Source organism: Lissotriton vulgaris, chromosome 3_1, assembly GCF_964263255.1.
Source record: "Lissotriton vulgaris chromosome 3_1, aLisVul1.2, whole genome shotgun sequence".
Lineage (NCBI taxonomy): Eukaryota > Metazoa > Chordata > Amphibia > Caudata > Salamandridae > Lissotriton > Lissotriton vulgaris.
Window position 1 is genome coordinate 493,095,346 of NC_141689.1, and position 19,153 is coordinate 493,114,498.

Here is a 19,153-nt window from a genome sequence, read left to right on the forward strand (position 1 = left end):
GGCAAAGTAATGCTCAAGGGAAGGGGCTCTAGCCTCCCTTCTCCCGCTCAGCGCTGTTACACTCACCTCTAATCTCCTGTGTCCGCGTGGGGAGACCTACCCATAACCGCCGAGCTCGAGTAGATGAGTGAGCTCGGCGGTCAGGGTTATTTAAACAAACAAGCAGACCGGCGTGCAGAGACGCGTCGCCGCCCACTGTACCATGTCACGTGTTAGGGGCCGATAATGTGGCGGCCATCTTGTGATGGTGAGGAAGTGCGTGATCGCTACACACTATGGTTTGTAGTGCCTAATTAATACTCGGAAGGGCCTTCATTGGTAGGACCTTTGGGAGCATGGCGGGTCCCGTGTGTATCAAAAGTTGTGCCTTTCGAGTTTCCACGTTTATATCAAAGGTACCGCCCGGCCTGATGTATGTTTGAATTACGGCGGCCATGATGTAATGGGCTCAAAGCTTAGCCTGTGCAGACAGTAACGCGAGTATGCAGGTGAAGTGGCTGTATAAGGGTCCTGTATTTAGGTAGACCATAGTGTATCGGTAGTGGAAAACCGATGTCAGCATGTGGGTCAAGGTCAGAAGGGGTAGTAGTAATAACAAGGGTGAGTGTGATTGGCTGTTGTATTGACACTCGATGTGGACCTTTGTCAGATGTGAGAGCAAGGGTATGAGGGTGACCACGGTTCAAATACAGAGACTAGATAATTTACAGTGAGTGCCAGGGAATGTCTTCGTTAAGACCCTGTTTATCAGAAGACAATCGGTGTACCCATCTCTGTTCCTTCCGGAAGAGGGCATTTTTCGGGCAGTTAGGGCTTGATTCTAACACTACCCACTTCATTGAGTCTTCATCATGGTTAGAGTCTACATAATGTTTACACATTTTTGTATGGGTCTTCTTGCAGAGAAAATTGATGCGGTGTTCAATAATGCGGGTCTTGACGGGACGGGTTGTCATCCCGATGTACTGTAAGCCACACGGGCACGTGAGCATATATATATACAATGTGATGTGTTACAATTGGTGTGATGTCTGAGCTCCCATTTGAAAGTCTCAGAGAGCTGTATGGTCTTCAGTGTCATGGTATATCTGCAGACCCCACACGTGCCGCATGGGTAATGGCCCGTCACGGGGGGTAGATGCCACAAGGTTTGTTGAGTTTCTTTCCTGGTAATCTTGGGTCTAGTGCTGATTAGGATATCCTTCAGATTTTGTGATCTCTTGAAGGCGAACCTCGGTTCTGCCAGGACCATGTCCCCAGTGTTGAGAATACCCCAGTGATGTTTGATCGTATTCCTGATTTTATTGGACAATGGGGTGAATGTGGTCACACAGGTGATCGGTTGATTCTCAACCGGGATTCTTTCCTGCCGTTCAAGAAGGGCTTCTCGGTTGTTATTCCTGGCCCGTTTTCTAGCTTTTAGGACATCGCTTTTGGGGTAGCCCCTATCAAGTAGGTTCCTAGAGAGGATTGCGGACTCCTTGTAGTCAGACACAGCACTACAATTACGCCTTATCCGTAAGAATTGGCCAAAAGGCAGGTTAGTGCGTAAGGCCCTCGGATGGTGACTCTTGTAGTGTAGTAGGCTGTTGCGGTCTGATTAGATTACCAGGAAAGAAATTCAACAAACCTTGTGGCATCTACCCCCCGTGACGGGCCATTACCCATGCGGCACGTGTGGGGTCTGCAGATATACCATGACACTGAAGACCATACAGCTCTCTGAGACTTTCAAATGGGAGCTCAGACATCACACCAATTGTAACACATCACATTGTATATATATGCTCACGGGCCCGTGTGGCTTACAGTACATCGGGATGACAACCCGTCCCGTCAAGACCCGCATTATTGAACACCGCAGCAATTTTCGCTGCAAGAAGACCCATACAAAAATGTGTAAACATTATGTAGACTCTAACCATGATGAAGACTCAATGAAGTGGGTAGTGTTAGAATCAAGCCCTAACTGCCCGAAAAATGCCCTCTTCCGGAAGGAACAGAGATGGGTACACCGATTGTCTTCTGATAAACAGGGTCTTAACGAAGACATTCTCTGGCACTCACTGTAAATTATCTAGTCTCTGTATTTGAACCGTGGTCACCCTCATACCCTTGCTCTCACATCTGACAAAGGTCCACATCGAGTGTCAATACAACAGCCAATCACACTCACCCTTGTTATTACTACTACCCCTTCTGACCTTGACCCACATGCTGACATCGGTTTTCCACCACCGATACACTATGGTCTACCTAAATACAGGACCCTTATACAGCCACTTTACCTGCATACTCACGTTACTGTCTGCACAGGCTAAGCTTTGAGCCCAATACATCATGGCCGCCGTAATTCAGACATACATCAGGCCGGGCGGTACCTTTGATATAAACGTGGAAACTCGAAAGGCACAACTTTTGATACACACGGGACCCGCCATGCTCCCAAAGGTCCTACCAATTAAGGCCCTTCCGAGTAATAATTAGGCACTACAAACCATAGTGTGTAGCGATCACGCACTTCCTCACCATCACAAGATGGCCGCCACATTATCGGCCCCTAACACGTGACATGGTACAGTGGGCGGCGACGCGTCTCTGCACGCCGGTCTGCTTGTTTGTTTAAATAACCCCGACCGCCGAGCTCACTCATCTACTCGAGCTCGGCGGTTATGGGTAGGTCTCCCCACGCCGACACAGGAGATTAGAGGTGAGTAACAGCGCTGAGCGGGAGAAGGGAGGCTAGAGCCCCTTCCCTTGAGCATTACTTTGCCTGCATTTAATAACCCAGAGGCGCGATTTATGTGCTCCCACTCTAGCTACATCCTATGGGCTCATCCCTGATGTTCGGTCCCGCCGACCCCTCATGTGGCAAATAGTGTTTGACCAGTAGGTGAGTAGGGAAAGAGAGCTTTACCTCCTTAACGCTTGACAGGTCACAGTGTGAGTTTGATTTTGTATCCAGCCACAGTATGTTTTAAGTGGTGCCTTTTATATTAGACCTGCTCATTATATGACACTCTATGGGCAGTGTATCTCTCCTAGACTGCTGCATTTTAACCATTGTTTTTAGCCATTACCCTCTCCCACAGTCCTCCTCACAGACTCAGTTGTTGTGTGTGCTCCCCACTCTGCACGTTGCACGCTCAATACACAAGGCATGTAGTGGTTGTGCTCAATAGTTCACAGTACCACCAGCATGCCATAACTTTCACATGCCCTGGCAATGATGTGACTTGTATTGGTTTACTGCAAATTCGTATTAACCATTGTTTCCTTTTCTCTATGTACAGGCATAGGAGAATCCACAGAGGTAACATACACCACACACATGACACTAGCATGTTGTTTTTCTCACTTTTGTAAGGTCCTGAAGAATCGCGGGTGATTTTCCCATTGCGAGAAACATGTCGACCACTTTCACTTCTAGTCTCCTCTAGGGTCACTCGACCTAACCTGTTGATACCTAGCGAGCTAGCCCCACGTTTTAATTGCAGCCAGGTGACCCCCAGAATAAAGTGAATTCCGGTACCCCTTGCTACATTTTAATAACCCTACCACAACAATACACCATCCTGCCCACACACCCCCACCTCACCATAAGGCTGTTGGATAAAAAGATCTCCGCCAAAGAGCCCCTCTTTGAGGTGAGCCCGTCGGGGGTTGCACCGCCTCCCCGACGAGGAGCAACCGCCTATGATGAAGCATGACACCCTTCTGGGTGTGTGAGGCAACTACATCCAACATAATGGATGCCCCAGGGTGTCATTCTAACACCTTTGGTCTCGCCAGGTAAATTTTCCCTATCTCTCCATAGGAACAGTTCAGCAACCCCTTTTGTATCCTCAATACTAGATACGGACACAAGCTGTGACTGGACCTTCCACCACCCTAAGTGGTAAACAGTGTCCGTTGATCAAGTGATCGATTGTCCTTTCTCCCCCTTTTTTGATATATAGTTTTTTCTTGCGACACCACTGAGTGAATCTTTTCCATTTTGCCCCATAGCATTTGCGTGTGCTGGGCCTTCTTGCCTCTCACAGCACTCTCAGGGTGCTCTCTGGTAGATTTAGATGGGCGAACTCTAAGTCCTCAGGAGCCAGGCTGAGAGGTTGAGGCTCTACGGCTCTGGGTGTAGAACTTCTCCTTTTTCCATAGAGAGTAGGTCTCTTCTTTTTGAGAACTTGTGGGGGGGCCCCTGCGCCATCTCCATTATCTTAGAGTACCAGGTCTGCCTGGCCCATTGTGGTGCCACCAGGATCAGCGTCATGTTGCTTGTCATGCATTTGTTCAGAACCCTGGGGATCAGTGGTATCAGGGGGAAAAGCGTAGGCAAATGTCTTTGACCAGCCTATCCATAGAGCATTCCCCTGCGATAGTGCCTCTGGTTGCCTGGATGCAAAGTATTGGCATTTTGCATTCCGGCGTGTTGCAAATAGGTCTATTGTCGGAGTGCCCCACCTCCTGAACAGTTTCTCCGTCTCCAGTATATTGGGTTCCCACTCGTGGGATGCTGAAGTCTGCCTGCTGAGCCAATCCGCTTCTACATTGTCCTTCCCTGGCAGGTGTATGGCTAGCAGGTCTATTTTGAGTGCTATTGCCCATCTCCAGATTTGCTGTGCCAAGCTTGACAGAGGGAATGATTGAGTTTCCCCTTGTTTGTATATGTAAAACATCGTATGGTGTTGTCTGTTTGTATCAGCACCTTCTGGCTGTGCAGGTGTTTCCGGAAGGCCTTGAGTGCTAGCAACACTGTTTTCAGTTCCAGGTAATTGATGTGTCTGACCGCATCTGTAGGGCTCCACAGGCCCCTCACTCTGAGCTTGTTCATGTGTGCGCCCCACCCCTTCTGGGATGCGTCTGTGGTAATGGTCACTGTTGGGTCTGGTGGTGTTGGAGGTTTCCCTACTATTATCCTTTCCTTGGTCCACCACCTTATTTCTTCCTGCACCCTGTGCGTTACAACCACTAGATCCTCCCAACTTCCTGTAGCTTGTGACCATTGCTGTTGTAGCCACTCTTGGAGCGGTCTCATCTGTAGGCGTACATTGGGGACCAGGTGTATGCACGGCGCCATAATCACCAAGATCTTGCTCACTGTCCTCACTGTCAGAGCTTGCCCCTTCTGGTAGTGACGTTTCTCCCTCAGTAGGCTGAGTGTTCTCTTTTCGCTGGGTGACACCCTGCATTGGACGGTGTCGATTTGAGCACCCAAGAAGATCTTCACCTGCTCTGGTTCCATTGAGCATTTTCCCCAGTGTATGGAAAAACCCACGCCTGTTAGCGTTCTCGTGACATGCTGTGCGTGATCTTTGCATGTCCTGTACGAGCTTGCCTTTACGAGCCAGTCGTCTAGGTAGGGGTACACGTGTTTCCCCTCCCTTCGCAGATGCGCAGCCACTGCCGCGAGGCATTTGGTGAACACCCTTGGTGCGGATTTTAGACCGAAGGCCAGGGTTGTGAACTGGTAGTGATCGTTGTTCACTGTGAACCTTAGCATGTGCTTGTGCTGCCTGTTCATGGGGATGTGCAGGTACGCATCCTTGAGGTCTATGGTGGACAAGAAGTCCCCGGCCTTTATCTGTGGGATGACTTCTTGCAGGGACGTCATCTTGAATGTTTGGGTCTTTACATATTTGTTTAGGAACCGTAGATCCAGGATGGGTCTTAGGCTTTCGTCCACTTTCGGTACCAGGAAGCAGTTGGAGTACACTCCTCTGTTCCGTTCTTTGAATGGGACTGTTTCTATGGCCTCCTTGAGGAGTAGTTCTTGGGCTTCCTTTTGGAGCAGTCGCAGCTCTGTTCCCGAGTGCTCTCTTCTCCTTGGCTTTCGGTTTGGTGGATTCTTTAGCAGCTCTATGCAGTATCCGAACTGCATGATGTTCAGTATCCACCTATCTGTGGTGATTTTTCTCCACTCCTGGAGAAAAAATCTTAGCCTGCCTCCTCCTGGAGTTATATGATCTTTTGTGTCCTGTCCGTGTATCCCTCTCCTCTGTTTTTCCGTGCTCTTCCCCCGGAGGGTTCGGGTGGGTGAGCACCTTTTCTCGTGAGCAGTCACTTAGAGGGGGGTTGTTCACCGCCTCCTCTTCTTTGTCCTCGTCCGTTTCCTCTTGATCGAAAAGACTGGCCCCTGTTCTGGTAGTTCCAGTTTTGCCTCTGCTGGCCCTGGTGACCTTGGTTGTCACTCTGTTGTCCCTGGTGGAACGCCTGGTGTGATTCTCCTCGCTGGTTTCCACCTCTGCCGTTTGGCCTCCGCATAGGAGTGCCCCTTCTCATCCCCCTGAATTGCAGGGCCCCCATGGACCTTGCTGTCTCGTTATTCTTCAGTTGTGTGAGCTTCTCATCAACTGGGGCTCCTAACAGTGTTTCACCATTGAAGGGTGTGTTCAGGATGTTGTTCTGCACCTCAGCCTTGAAACCTGAGATCCTGAGCCAGGCTTGCCTTCTCTCTGTGATGCCTATAGCCATCAATCTGCTGGATGTTTCAGCCCCATCCAAGGCTGTCTTCAGGCACGAGTTTGCAATGCTTTTGCCTTCCTCCACAAGGTGTGATGTCCTCTCACGGTATTGTTCCAGGAGGTGCTTGGGCAATGGCCCCATCTCATCCCAATGTTGGTATTGATGTCCGTTTAGGAGGGCGTTTGAGTTCGCCATCCGCCAGTGCGTTGCAGCGTTCCTCTCTATTTTCCTCCCAGTTAGGTCCATCCTCCTGCTTTCCTTGTCAGGTGGAGGCCCAGATGTTGTTGGGACGTTGGCCCTTCTTCTGGCCGTCGCAGCGATAATATAATCTGCTGTGACGGACCCCTTGATATAAGCCGGGTCCTGTGAGGAGAATTTGTATTTCTTTTCCGTCCTCGGCGTTACTGATCTGCATGTAGCCAGGTCCTTGAAGGCTTCCTTCCCCTGGTCTGTGATACTTTTCAGCATGGGAAGGAATTGGCTTCTTGTCTGTGTGGGGAGCAATGTTTCTAGCAGGAAATCTGCTTTTGGCTTTTCCTCCTCTAGCTTAACCCCATAAGTTGCTGCTGCCTTTCTGACGAACTCGTTGTAGGTCCCGATGTCATCCAGTGGCGAAGGCCTCGACGGATATGTCTCCACCGCCTCCTCTGGGTTTTCGGCCTCGATGTCCTGCCACTCCTGGTCTTGGGCCGTCGAGGAACCCAAGCCGTAGCTTGACTGCTGGTCCCCGTAATCACCTTCATTATAATAGAGGTCCTCTTCGTGCTCCGAGAGCTCCGGAGTTTTCGGCGGCTCTTCGGCGTCGAACTCCTCCTGTTCTGTCACCTCAGCGACGGACCTGGTCGGCCTCGAGGGAATCTTGTAACTTCTCATTCTTTCGTCGAAGTCCTTCTTCCTCTGGAGGATGTTCTCCATTTCGGCCTCTAGCCTTCTTTTCTTTCTCAGCATCTCTGCGGCCTGGTCGTCGTCGCGCGTTTCGGCCGCTCTCTTCGGCTTTGGCGTCGAAGCTTTCTTCAGCTCCTTTTCCTTTGAAGTCGAAGACCCTTTTTCGGGGGCTTGCTTCGACAACCTTGGCTTTTCGCCGGTCTTCGGCCTCCGGGAGTCCTTGTCGAAGGATCCGCTGGGCTCTTTTTCAGAGGATGCAGCTTCGGCCGTCGAACTTTTCGGCGCTGGTGCTCCTTTCGAGGCTTTGGACTCTGCCTTTCGAGGGTCCGCCTCTGGCTTTCGAGGCCCTGAGGGAGTTTTCGGGGTCATAGACTCTCCTACCTTGTCAGGCGTTTTCTTATCGGTCTCTGCGACTGTGAAGTCATCTGGACCTTCGGCGATGTTGTCCTCGTCGTCGGTGTAGAGGCCCAGTTCGTAAAGCGTCAGGGCCTGGCCCTTGCCCTGTATCGTGTGATGAGCTGTCCTCTGCTTCTCTCGAACTCGGAGTGTCTTCGGCTTGAAGATGGAGCAGGCATTGCAGTCTCTGCTCTCGTGGTCGATAGGCAGGCAGAGGTTGCAGACCGGGTGTTGGTCCTTCTGCGTGAACTTGTGGTGGCAGTTTTTGCAGAATTTAAATGGAGTCTTGTACATCCCTGCGCTCAGGGGGACCCCTGTATGCGCATTCCTCCAAGGACGTCGAAGATCTCGATGTTCTTCTCTTTCTTCGTCGTCTCCTCTCTGATGGTCTTCTTCTCCCAATCTTTTCCGGTCTTTACAGTCGAATACTAGTTGTATTTTCTCCTTTTTTCCTCCAAAACTTCTGGAGCTTCACGTGATGATCCAGACCCAACGGCGGAAAAAATAATCTGAAGATAGCGCCCAAGGGTGGTAGCTTCCGCCAGAAGCATGCCGACGTCACCGAAGGTACACCAGAAGGTGGGACGTCGACGACCACCTGGGCTACAAAAAAAAAAAAAGAGAGAAAAAAAAAAAAAAGACTACAATTCCGGACCCAACCACCAGATTGCGGAATATGCACAGCATAGTGAATCCAGAAAGATTCACGCTGCAAAAGGCATGATAAGAGATGACATCGCCCAAACCATCAGTGTGAAGTGCATGAACATGTATTAAAATCGCTGGCAAATGGTTAGAAATGGCAGAAATTATAATGTCGCAGAGTACTGTTGCTGGTCTGCCTAAGAGAAGACAAAAGAACAAAAACACAAGCAGGATAGCGGCGCCAAAGTGAGCAAACGGTGAAGTGTATCAGTGTGTTTAAAACATATTCCATGATTTGCATATCTAATGGGAAAAATTGTCTATGTGGTAAAACAGAACACAACGGCAGTAACAGTCACAATATAGCTGCAATATTAACTGTACTAGGAGGCGCGCAATGTAGCGTCATAAAAACAGGCGATTAATTGTACATGCTAGTAAAACCAAGGATACAGTAAATAACGGGTGAAAAGAGGCACATGAGAAGCAAAAAACGTCATTCTGTAGTGTAAGCGCCAGGGTATAGAACAAATCGATGTAGGTTGAAGGCAAAACACATAAGTAATATGTAAATAATCGTAACGGAGGACCGAACACTAGAAAACAATGGGTGTCAATAGTACAGAAAGGCGTTCAGTGATATAACTATCTTAAGCGATTGAAACAGCAAAGGGTGTCTGACAAAAGAGAGATGAAACATGATGAAATGCAGTAGTGATGGTCCACATATAACCGCCGGTATGCATAGAAGTGAAAACCAGAGATTGGAGACATAATTAAATCCAAAAGGGAAGGTGACGTCACTGTTCGCCCTAGAAAGATCTATTGAGTGGTTGGAATGTGTCTAAAGGGACGGCGTACAATGGCGATAGATTACAGGGCGTTAACGATAGTAATAGTAGGGTTAAACACGACACAATGACGATCTAAAGGGGGGCATATACGAGGTCTGATAACAGGCGGTATGCAGCAAGGAACGGAAATAGTGTCCGAAGTATCACAAAAGTAAGTGCAAAATATATTGTGGTGGAAAGAAGTAGGCTGGAGGGAGACGGGATCGGCAGAGTAGTGGCAGTCAAGAATCAAACCGAAAGGAGTGTAGAGCGAGTATTATCTGTAGGGTTAAAGGTGTAAGCAGGGTCTGAAAAACAAAATAAAGACGAGGGGCGAAGTGAGCAGGACTACGTGGAGCGGGAAATACGGTGAAGTGGTAACCAGCGTTATATCTTACTGTGGTGGCGACTGCCAAATCAATAGTCGGCCACGTGGTAAAGATCAAGCAATGAGACCTAGGTACCACGTTCCTCCAAGGGGGTGAGGGGGGCGAAAGTGGTGGGTGGGTACGTCCACATAGTTTCCGAGGTGACCTGGAGGGTGAAAGGGAATGCGGTGAGTCGGGGGGTCCAATGAGCGGGTTGGGGAAGGGTGTCAAAGGACCGACAAAAGGACCGACAAAGGACTTACCTAGGGCAGTCAAAGATGGAGAACGCAGCGGTTCCATACGTTCCATTGACGAGGTCCGGGTAATGGAGCCAACGTCAGTGGGGGGCGACTGCAAGATATGCTGGCAGGTAGCTAATGACGCGGAGCGGTGGGTGTGGCTGCAAATCCTGCGCGTAGAACTAGACAGCACCACAGGCTTGAAACCGGAAGAAAGGGAGTCGGAACAAAGGGTGGGAGGAGGACAGAGGAGGGGCTCTCTAACCGGAAGTTACAAACTGGGAAAAAGCCTCTGTGGAAACCCCACATAGAAGACTAGACCGTAGAATGGGTGATCTGGTAGGAAGTGGAGTTAGCAGATAAAGGCAGAGGTCAATTCCCTATGCGGTGGTGCCAGTCCCGATAATCGACAAAGAAGGGCAAACCAAAATGCAAAACACCAGTATTACAGTGTTATGGGTGCATATTGGCGCTGGAAGTTACAGTGTACCAAAAACGATGGCAGAACTGTAAAAAGTTATATAACATAAAATACGTGTAGGTAGGGACACAACGTGGTTCCGTTTTGCTGTCTCTTTCAACTCAAATCCAGTCTTTTTCAAAAAACTTTGTGTCTTCAATAAGGGCAGCCACATGATCTTTCCAAACTTTTGGGCTTTATTTTGAATACTACTAAACGTTTAACCATTATACTTGTTGCCTGCATCCACTGCTATGGATAGGGACAAGATAGCCTCCAAACTATTTGAAAATCTAGCCAAAGGCACCTCAGTTGCTAGTACAGCTAGTAGTAGCACTAACAACACCCAGGAAGGAAGGGCTTAAAGAAAAATTCTTGAAATTAGAGAGACTCAAAAAAACAGAAAAATCAAGGTGGTGGGACAGTGCCACACTCAAACAGTACCTAAGACTCAAGAGGGTACCAAGAGGCCTACAATCCCAGATCTTTCCCACCTTTGATGAACTAGACGACGACCTACTTGGTAAATGGGAAAAACACTCACCTCCAACTCGAATACTCTCATACTAATATTAATTTAAAACGTAGAAAGAAAAGTCACGAAACTACCAGCAGAGATATCAACCCTAGAGAATGAAATAGAGGATTTAAAGCTAAAAGAGGCTACTGAGAAGAACTACGCCATTCTAAAAGAGGTTCTCACGAAACACCAGAACGAAATCAAAGAAAGAAAACACGGCATCTCAAGAGGGACGAGGCGGACGATCGCGAGGGCAGAGTCTTTACCTCTGCCCGTAAATACGACCGTTTAGTATCCAATCTCAACAAATCCCAATCCAGTGGTGGTGCAGGAACAGCCTCCAACTACTCAAGCACTTCATCATTGAACACTGAACCAGCTAGCGATAGTGACGCAGACACTCGAGTATAATCAATCAACAAAGAACGACACAACCCCACACCCTCCGGTTCCAATTTTTTACAAGAGGTACAGAGAATCAGGAGGGAAAACAGAACATAACGAAACACCACAGGAGACAGAAAACCCACAGAGGTAAAAGAGCTGGACAGAAATCAATACAAGCAGAAAGTGAGGTCAGGAGACGAGAAGAAGGTATAGAGACTACAACGGAGGTACAAGTCATCAACCTCTCTTCAACTGAATAACAAGATGACGTCGCTTTTGAGCAAAGGACTCGGCTTCAACCCTCACGAACGAGGGGATCTATGTAAAGCCAAAATCGAACCCCCCATTACTTTCCTCAACAGCTCCCTTGCGCAGGGAGTAGTGACCCCTGCGCTCAAATCAGCCACCATAGTGCCCATTTTAAATAAGCCTGGCGCTGACCCGTCCATCTCAGCCAATTACCGCCCCATTTCCCTACTGCCCTATTTGGGCAAGGTGCTGGAACGCCATGTCACCGCGGTACTCAGCGCCCATGTAGAGGCTAATGGGGGACTGGCCTCCCGCCAGGCCGGCTTCCGCCCCAGGCACTCGACCGAATCAGTTGTGGTCTCGGTCCTGGACAACCTCAGGAAGGGTATGGATAATAAACACCAGGCGCTGGTACTCCTCGATCTCTCCGCCGCCTTTGACACGGTGGACCACACCATCTTACTGTCCCGTGTCAAGGCGGCTGGAATTGAGGGTTCAGCCCTGATCTGGCTTTCCTCCTTCCTGAGGGACCGCACTCAGGCGGTCCGGCTAGGAGACTTTACGACCACCCCACTCCCTGTCACCTGTGGTGTTCCCCAGGGCTCCTCTCTTTCCCCCTTACTATTCAACCTTTATATCTTTCCTCTTATTTTCGCTCTTCAGCAGCTGGAGGTCACCGTGTACAATTATGGGGATGACCTCCAGCTCATCTTTGACTTATCCTCCTCTCCCCTCTCTGTCTCCAATTTCCAGTCCACCATGACATTCATCAGGGACTGGATGAACCACAACCATCTCAAATTGAACCCGGATAAAACCGAGTTGGTTCTCACCAGTGGTTCTTCCAGTCCCTGGAACTCTCTCTTCTGGCACCCCTCTCTTGGCCCCTCCCCCACTCCTTCAACCACGGTCAAAACACTGGGTGTTAAAATGAACAATCAGCTCACCCTCCATTCACAAATCAGCTTTGTAGTCTCCTCCTGCTTCCTCACCCTCCGAACCATCCGCACTGTCTCCCGTTTTTTTTCCCCCCCAGGCACTCAAGTTGATCATGGCCGCATTGGTGATATCGCGGCTGGACTATGCCAATGCCCTCTACAACTTTGGACCAAACGTGATTTAAACCTTTCCTTTATTAGGTTTCGCCTCTCGAAAGCTGCGCAAGCAGCGTTTCGCGCAGGCGAAATCTTTTGTTTTGCAGTATGTGGGCTTTGTCCCGCCTCAGTCTTCCATTGGCTAGCTCCATTAATGGAGGCTAGGCATTTGAAGACCGAGGCGTCTGTCAGTCTGCGAGGCGACTCGTGGGTGTTCCAGAGATTTTTTCTCATCCAGCCCCTTTGTTGCCGTCATTCCGGGGGTGGGCGGTTCCTATTTTGTTGGGGGGGAAGGTTTGTTTTGGTCATTGCAGGCTGACCGCCGCCGGAAGAAGTCCAGGTGAGTGCTTTTTCTTGCCTTTCTTGCCGTTCCCGCCCCCCCTCCCGCTGTCCGTGCCTTTCCCGCCCCCGTCCCGCTGTCCGTGCCTTTCCCGCCCCCCCTCCCGCTGTCCGTGCCTTTCCCGCCCCCCCCCCATCCCGCTGTCCGTGCCTTTCCTTGTTTTGTCACTGTAATCAACCACTATTATCCTGTGATGTTGGCCCCTGGCGGAACCGGACAGTAGGTGATGATTTGCGGACACCCCTGGGACCCTGCAGACGCCGTCTTGTTATTATTCTGCAATAAGAACAGGGTCATACAAGTAGATGGCCTTCCTCCTCTTTCGCAAGCTCAGCTTGTCGCTGGCCTGCACGTTTTGAAGATGGGTTGGCTATCCTTGTAGTGGCCGGGTTCTTGCAGCAGGGAGTGTCGGCCGGCATCCGGTGTGTTTGTGATGTATGCTCCGAGCCCCCACGGTGCTGCCTGGTGCCAGCGCATCTCGAGGCGGGAGGCAGGGGGCGGGGCTCTAACTCGAGTAATGCACACATGCCCGGTCAGAGAAGCATGCTTGAATGCATTTGCCAGCTACACGTGTGCCAAAGAGCAGACGCCACCGCGGCCGCTGTACAGAGCAGACATGAGGCTTATCAAGACGTGCCAGTGATGAATGTAGGCGCCATAGAGTTCGAAACCCTACTACCGCTTATAGTAGTTTTAACCTGTGCTGCTGGAGGAGTCAGAGTACCTGCTTAAAACGGACGCCCATGCGCACCCTCCTCCCAGGGTTCTAATCTGGGGCCCGTGGGTGTTTGGAGAGGGTGTTGAGAGCGAGGCATTGCTCACACCAGCTGCCCTCGCAGCCGCAGCACCGCTGGCCCCTTCGTGTCTAAAATCGGTTGCATATGCGGAATGTTTAGAAGGAATTTTTCAGGATTACAAGTTCGAATCTGAAAGCTACTGGCCCGGAGCTTTTTGGCCGTGACTGGAATACGTTTACTACTTTTCCTTCCGAATCCGGGTTTCACCCTGTAGTACTAAGCGTTGATACTTTAAAAAACTGTTCACGTTTTTACCTAATGTGTTTTTTCATGACAGTCAGTTTGGAGTCTACATGGATAGCAATGAAAGGCACGCGTTTGTTTTTTTAAGACTTTATTTTATCTTAATCTGACCCCTACTCTATAATGCCCGGGTGGGGCATCTGGGCGCTACTTCTGAGAAGCATAGACATTTAAAACATCCGAGGCTTGAACCTGCTCTTGAGGACAGTGAGATCCAGGCGGGAACGGTGATGAAGGGGGCGTTTATTTCCGTGATATGGGGCTGCATAATCTATGCTCATATAGATATGTATATAATAACATTTATATGTGGTTGTAGTGAGGCAGTTTAACCCCTTCAGGGCTCATGACGAGCCTAGGCTCGTCATGCAGCACGGTGCTCGTGTGCTCATGACGAGCCTAGGCTCGTCATGAGCCATGGAACGCTCACACGCGGGGCTAATTTCCCCGCTGTGCTGAGCGTTCCATTGCGCGGGTGGGTTCATGACGAGCCCAGGCTCGTCATGAGCACACGAGCACCGTGCTGCATGACGAGCCTGGGCTCGTCATGAGCACAGCGGCGCCGTGCGTGGCCCCCCTCCCCCCGCACCGCGGGGAAATTAGCCCCGCAGTGAAGGGGTTAATATAGCTATACATTGGATATTATTTACACACACACACACGCGTATGTTCAGTGTGTAATCATATACGTGCAGACACGTTTGTGCACATTTCTGCTCGTGACTGCAGTCTGCAACCCCGCTCCTCATTTCACCTTTCCGTGCATGTGCTCGCTCCACCCGTGACTGCTCCTGAGAGTGTGTGTGCTGGTCTCATCCTGGTTGTGTCTCCACAGACGCCTGTCTCCTGAGGCAGGCTTCTCAGGGGTGCATCTGATTGTCACCTCCGTACTGCGTGTGTGTGTGTGTGTGTGTGCATGTATGAGAGAGGGGTGCAGATTGTGAGAGGGATTGTGTGTGTAAAAAATAGACAGATTATGTGTGCGTGAGAGAGATCATTTGTGTGTGTGTGGAAATAATTGCAAGTGTTTGCGTCAGAAAGATTGTGTGTGAGTGTGTATGTGAGAAAGTGATAATTATTGTGTGTGTGGTGGAGAGATTATGTGTGAGCGTTTGTGTGAGATTGTAAGTGTGTGTGCACGATAGAGACAGACAGATTGTGTGGGAGAGAGACTGTGTGTGAGAGAGAAATTGTATGTGGTAGTAAGATTGTATGTGTGCATGTGACCCTCTGTGTGTGTAATGTAATTACAAGTTGTATGGCTATTGACATTGTAAATGACAATGCCATTTATTTATCTTTTTTCAAAACCAACACATAAATAAAAATGTTGTCATTTACAAAGCCAATAGCTCTAACTTTGGCAAAGGCGAGACCGTTGCATTGTAAATGCTTGTTACACTATGCCTTGAGAAAAGCTCTGGTGCATATTAGGGGACCAAGTGAAACAAAACGTAGCAACTTCATGATCAACTTCATGGTGTATAAAAAACTGTTTCAACCACTGGTTCGCAGTCATCCTTGGATTCAAAGGCAACTTACAAATCCCTAAGAAGAGTGACAAATCTGAAAAACTGTTCATTAGTCAATCTTAATAAACTTTAATTGAAATAGAAAATTAAACACTTTCAATAACTTAATGCTTACGATTTTTCCATCCTTTCAAGAAAGGTGCAAACTTCAGTTTATCTTTCAATTACTTCATAAATAGCCACCAAAAATTAATGGTCAGCTAACCACAAACCCAAAAATAAGCTTCAAAAAGAGGAAACCAGTGCCTCCTTAGCACCAAAAAGGAAACCCCGGGATTGGCTACTAAGAGATGTCAACTGTTAAGCCATTGCCCACTATGTAAAACAAAAGTTAAAAACAAAAAATAAAATGCAAATAAAAATCACTTGACATTTTACTGTAGCTATTCAACACATATGGAAATAAAATGGTGAGTGAATGAGGCTGAAGTAGATTCAGCAGTTTTGCTTTTTTAGCATATGTAGTAAAACTGTTTGGTTAGAACCGTACAAACTGCCCAACGCTGCCCTCTTCACCCACCAAACTAATTAACATAATTTTTAGGAAAACCTTTTTCAACACCTCCCTATTATATATACTTAAAACATCTTTAAGATTATGTGAACATAACTGCATTTTTAATACACTTTTGAATTACTAATTATGTTACTTGCTTGAATAGCTAAAATGTACACATTACACACAAGGAGACAGATTAGGTTGCTTACAAAATTAGTATGGAATCATGGACTAGATTAGGATTTGCACACTTGAGATGACAATGTGATGGTAAGAGTGGCTTTAATGTACTGACATAAGCATAACAACCATTAAAAAAATTAACACAACATTTCTTTAAACAAAATTTAATGTATAAAATACAAGAAGCACAAGGGAAAATACTGACCTGACCTTATCCCTGAACTTCACTATTGGCACTTTAGCTCTAATCAGTTGAGGTTTCTCGATGTATGCTGTTAAAGCAAAACATTAAAAAAATATATATATATATGATGTATACTATCATGCCAAGTGAAATGCATTACTTTCTAATTTATTTATTTTTAAAATCTTTTTTATTAACTTTTGCATCATACAGCATTTATGGATAAGACATGCATTTTGAATTCAATACATACCAAAGCGAAAATCTAGAGACCGCAATACATGTTATATAGATTGATATGTTGTAATTTTACATTCACCTCTCACGCAACCAAAATAAGTAAAAGAATGTATGCTTCACAGTAGACCCTGGCTGAGACCCATGCCCCCTCTGGTCTTCAAAATCCCCTAAAATCCCTCAAGCCCTCCAGGCTTTTCCCATTTTTGGGGGATCCTTTCCCTTGTACACCACCTGCTAAACTCTCGGACACTAGTCCGGATCAGACATCCACTCCCTTATGGTTGGGGTTTCCATTTTACCCCACGCCCTGGCTATATTACAATTAGCAACTCCGGCTGCCAGTGTTACCCACATGGTTTGAGATTTACACCTATGTTCTTCCCCCGATATATTCAGTAATAACTCCTTTGCATTTTGAGACAGTGGTAGATGTAAACTGAGACAACACCTCCATGATCTGTGTCCAAAATGTTTGGATCTGTGGACATGCCCATAAAATATGAAAAAAGTAGCTTCCTGGCCACAACCAGGCAAACAATGCTGGGCCGCAGCCTTCCCGGTCCTAAAAAGGAACGTCCAGGAAGGATTAGTTACTTACCTGTAATCCTAGTTCTTTTCCAGGGGTATCCTCATCAAAGTCATAAGCATTAGAATATTCCCGCCCATGCGCGGGACCCCGGAAACACTATATCATATGTGCCCCACATACATATATATATATATATATATATATATATATATATATATATATATATATATATATATATATATATATATATATATATATATATATATATATATATATATATATATATATATATATATATATATATATATATATATATATATATATATATATATATATATATATGCAATAGCAGCCAAATAACATCAGAGCTGAAATATGCTGTGAAGAATTTCCACCATACATGAATAATAAGCATTAGAAACATGAGAAACAACACCAAAGATTGTTTAGAAACTGTTTTAATGCTCAGAAAGCAGTAGAAATTCTCATAACTCACTGGAAGCATGGAAAGCTCCCAGGCTGCATTGCAAACACATAGTCTAAAAAGACTGAAAAGCTAACCTGTAGCTGCATAGCAATAAACTGACACCGTGCCTTTAAGGCACCCCTGACCCCTTGTACTGCCTCAGGGGTGACAGTTAGGTCAGTTCTTTTCGGAGACTGAAAACAAACCCAGTAACAAATAGGTTAACAATACCTCCTTATTAACACCTTGGCTGCTAGTGATATTTTCCTTCTGCGCTGCATTCCCAGATTTACCATTGGTAATGACGGGCTCAGCTCGTCATCAGCACAGCTCAACTGTGCCTCATTACGCGCAGAGGTCGTCATGAGCATGGAAGGGGTTAAAGAGTATCCTTTGCCCGGGGAGGCGGGAGGGTTGCTTATGACTTTGATGAGGATACCCCTGGAAGAGAACTAGGATTACAGGTAAGTAACTAATCCTTCTCTTCCAGGGGATCCTCATCAATAAGCATTAGAATAGAATAGCGAGCCTCTCCTCTTCCCTGCGGGCAAAGGAATGATAAGACAGTAATCTCATCAACAAGTCTGAGTAGGCTATAGACTACCCAAACAGATTCCTCAAGGAGGCTTTCCCTACTTGAGTATCGGCCCTGGAATCAGATTCGAGACAGTAATGTCTCGTAAAGGTATGAACCGATTTCCAGGTTGCAGCCTTGCATATTTCTGACATTGGAATTTTAATGCAAGAAAGCTACTGTAGCGGCTTTCCCTCTAGTGGAATGCGCTTTGGGGGACCCCAACAAAGGCTTGCCTGCAAGCTGATAGGCCAATTTAATGCAAGAGACAATCCATCTGTAGATGGACCTCTTGGCCACTGGAAAACCTGTCCGCATAGAACCATAGTTCACAAACAGTTTTTTTTTTGGTTTTTTTGGCAGACCTTTATTGCACATTATTCATATACACAGCAGTGTGCCTACAACCCACTGGCAGGGCCGGCTGCAATCAGTGTACCATACAATATAGACGAGCTTAATAACTTACATCAGCACAAGTGCATGACCCAGAAAGTCTTAGCTCATGAAGGCACCACAGATGATCTAAATGCAGTTTTCAAAGCACACCTGTAGATTTTGGCCGTATAGCCCTCATGTGATCTCGGTCTCATTTTCAAGTTTTGCAGAAGCAAAGTCAAGCAACAACCAACCCCAACTCCCCCCCAACCCTTCCGATCCTGGTCTTAGTGAGCATTCTAAGTCCGATATGTACAGTGTCCAAGAGTCAGCCGGTCCGGCAGTCGGCAAGAAGAACATTAATAGGGTAGGCAACCGTTAAACAGTCTCTCCTACTATACACAAACCATAGCAAGGCACCGGAAGGCAGCTAGGCCACGCCAACCTCCCATAGCACACGTGAAGACCCCAATGAGTACCACAGCGCAGACACACTACACAGGACATTCGTCTCTCCCGCACTCGGGTAGCACTCAAGCAGATTCCCGGTCTCCCCCTGACAAGTCGGCGGTCGCACTCCTCTCGCTATCAGTATCTGCTAGGGACAGCATATAGAGCGTAAACGGAACCCAGACGTCCCGCGGGCGAGA

At 47.7% G+C, this 19,153-nt stretch overlaps 1 protein-coding gene across 1 annotated transcript in view; it reads right to left on the reverse strand.

The window, feature by feature from the left end:
* Positions 1-19,153, reverse strand: part of TENT2 (terminal nucleotidyltransferase 2) — a 569,767-nt gene that overhangs the window by 281,375 nt on the left and 269,239 nt on the right. The window contains exon 7 of the mRNA XM_086960733.1: positions 16,338-16,404. Coding sequence (XP_086816859.1) covers positions 16,338-16,404 — 67 coding nt within the window. The remainder of the gene's footprint in view (positions 1-16,337; positions 16,405-19,153) is intronic.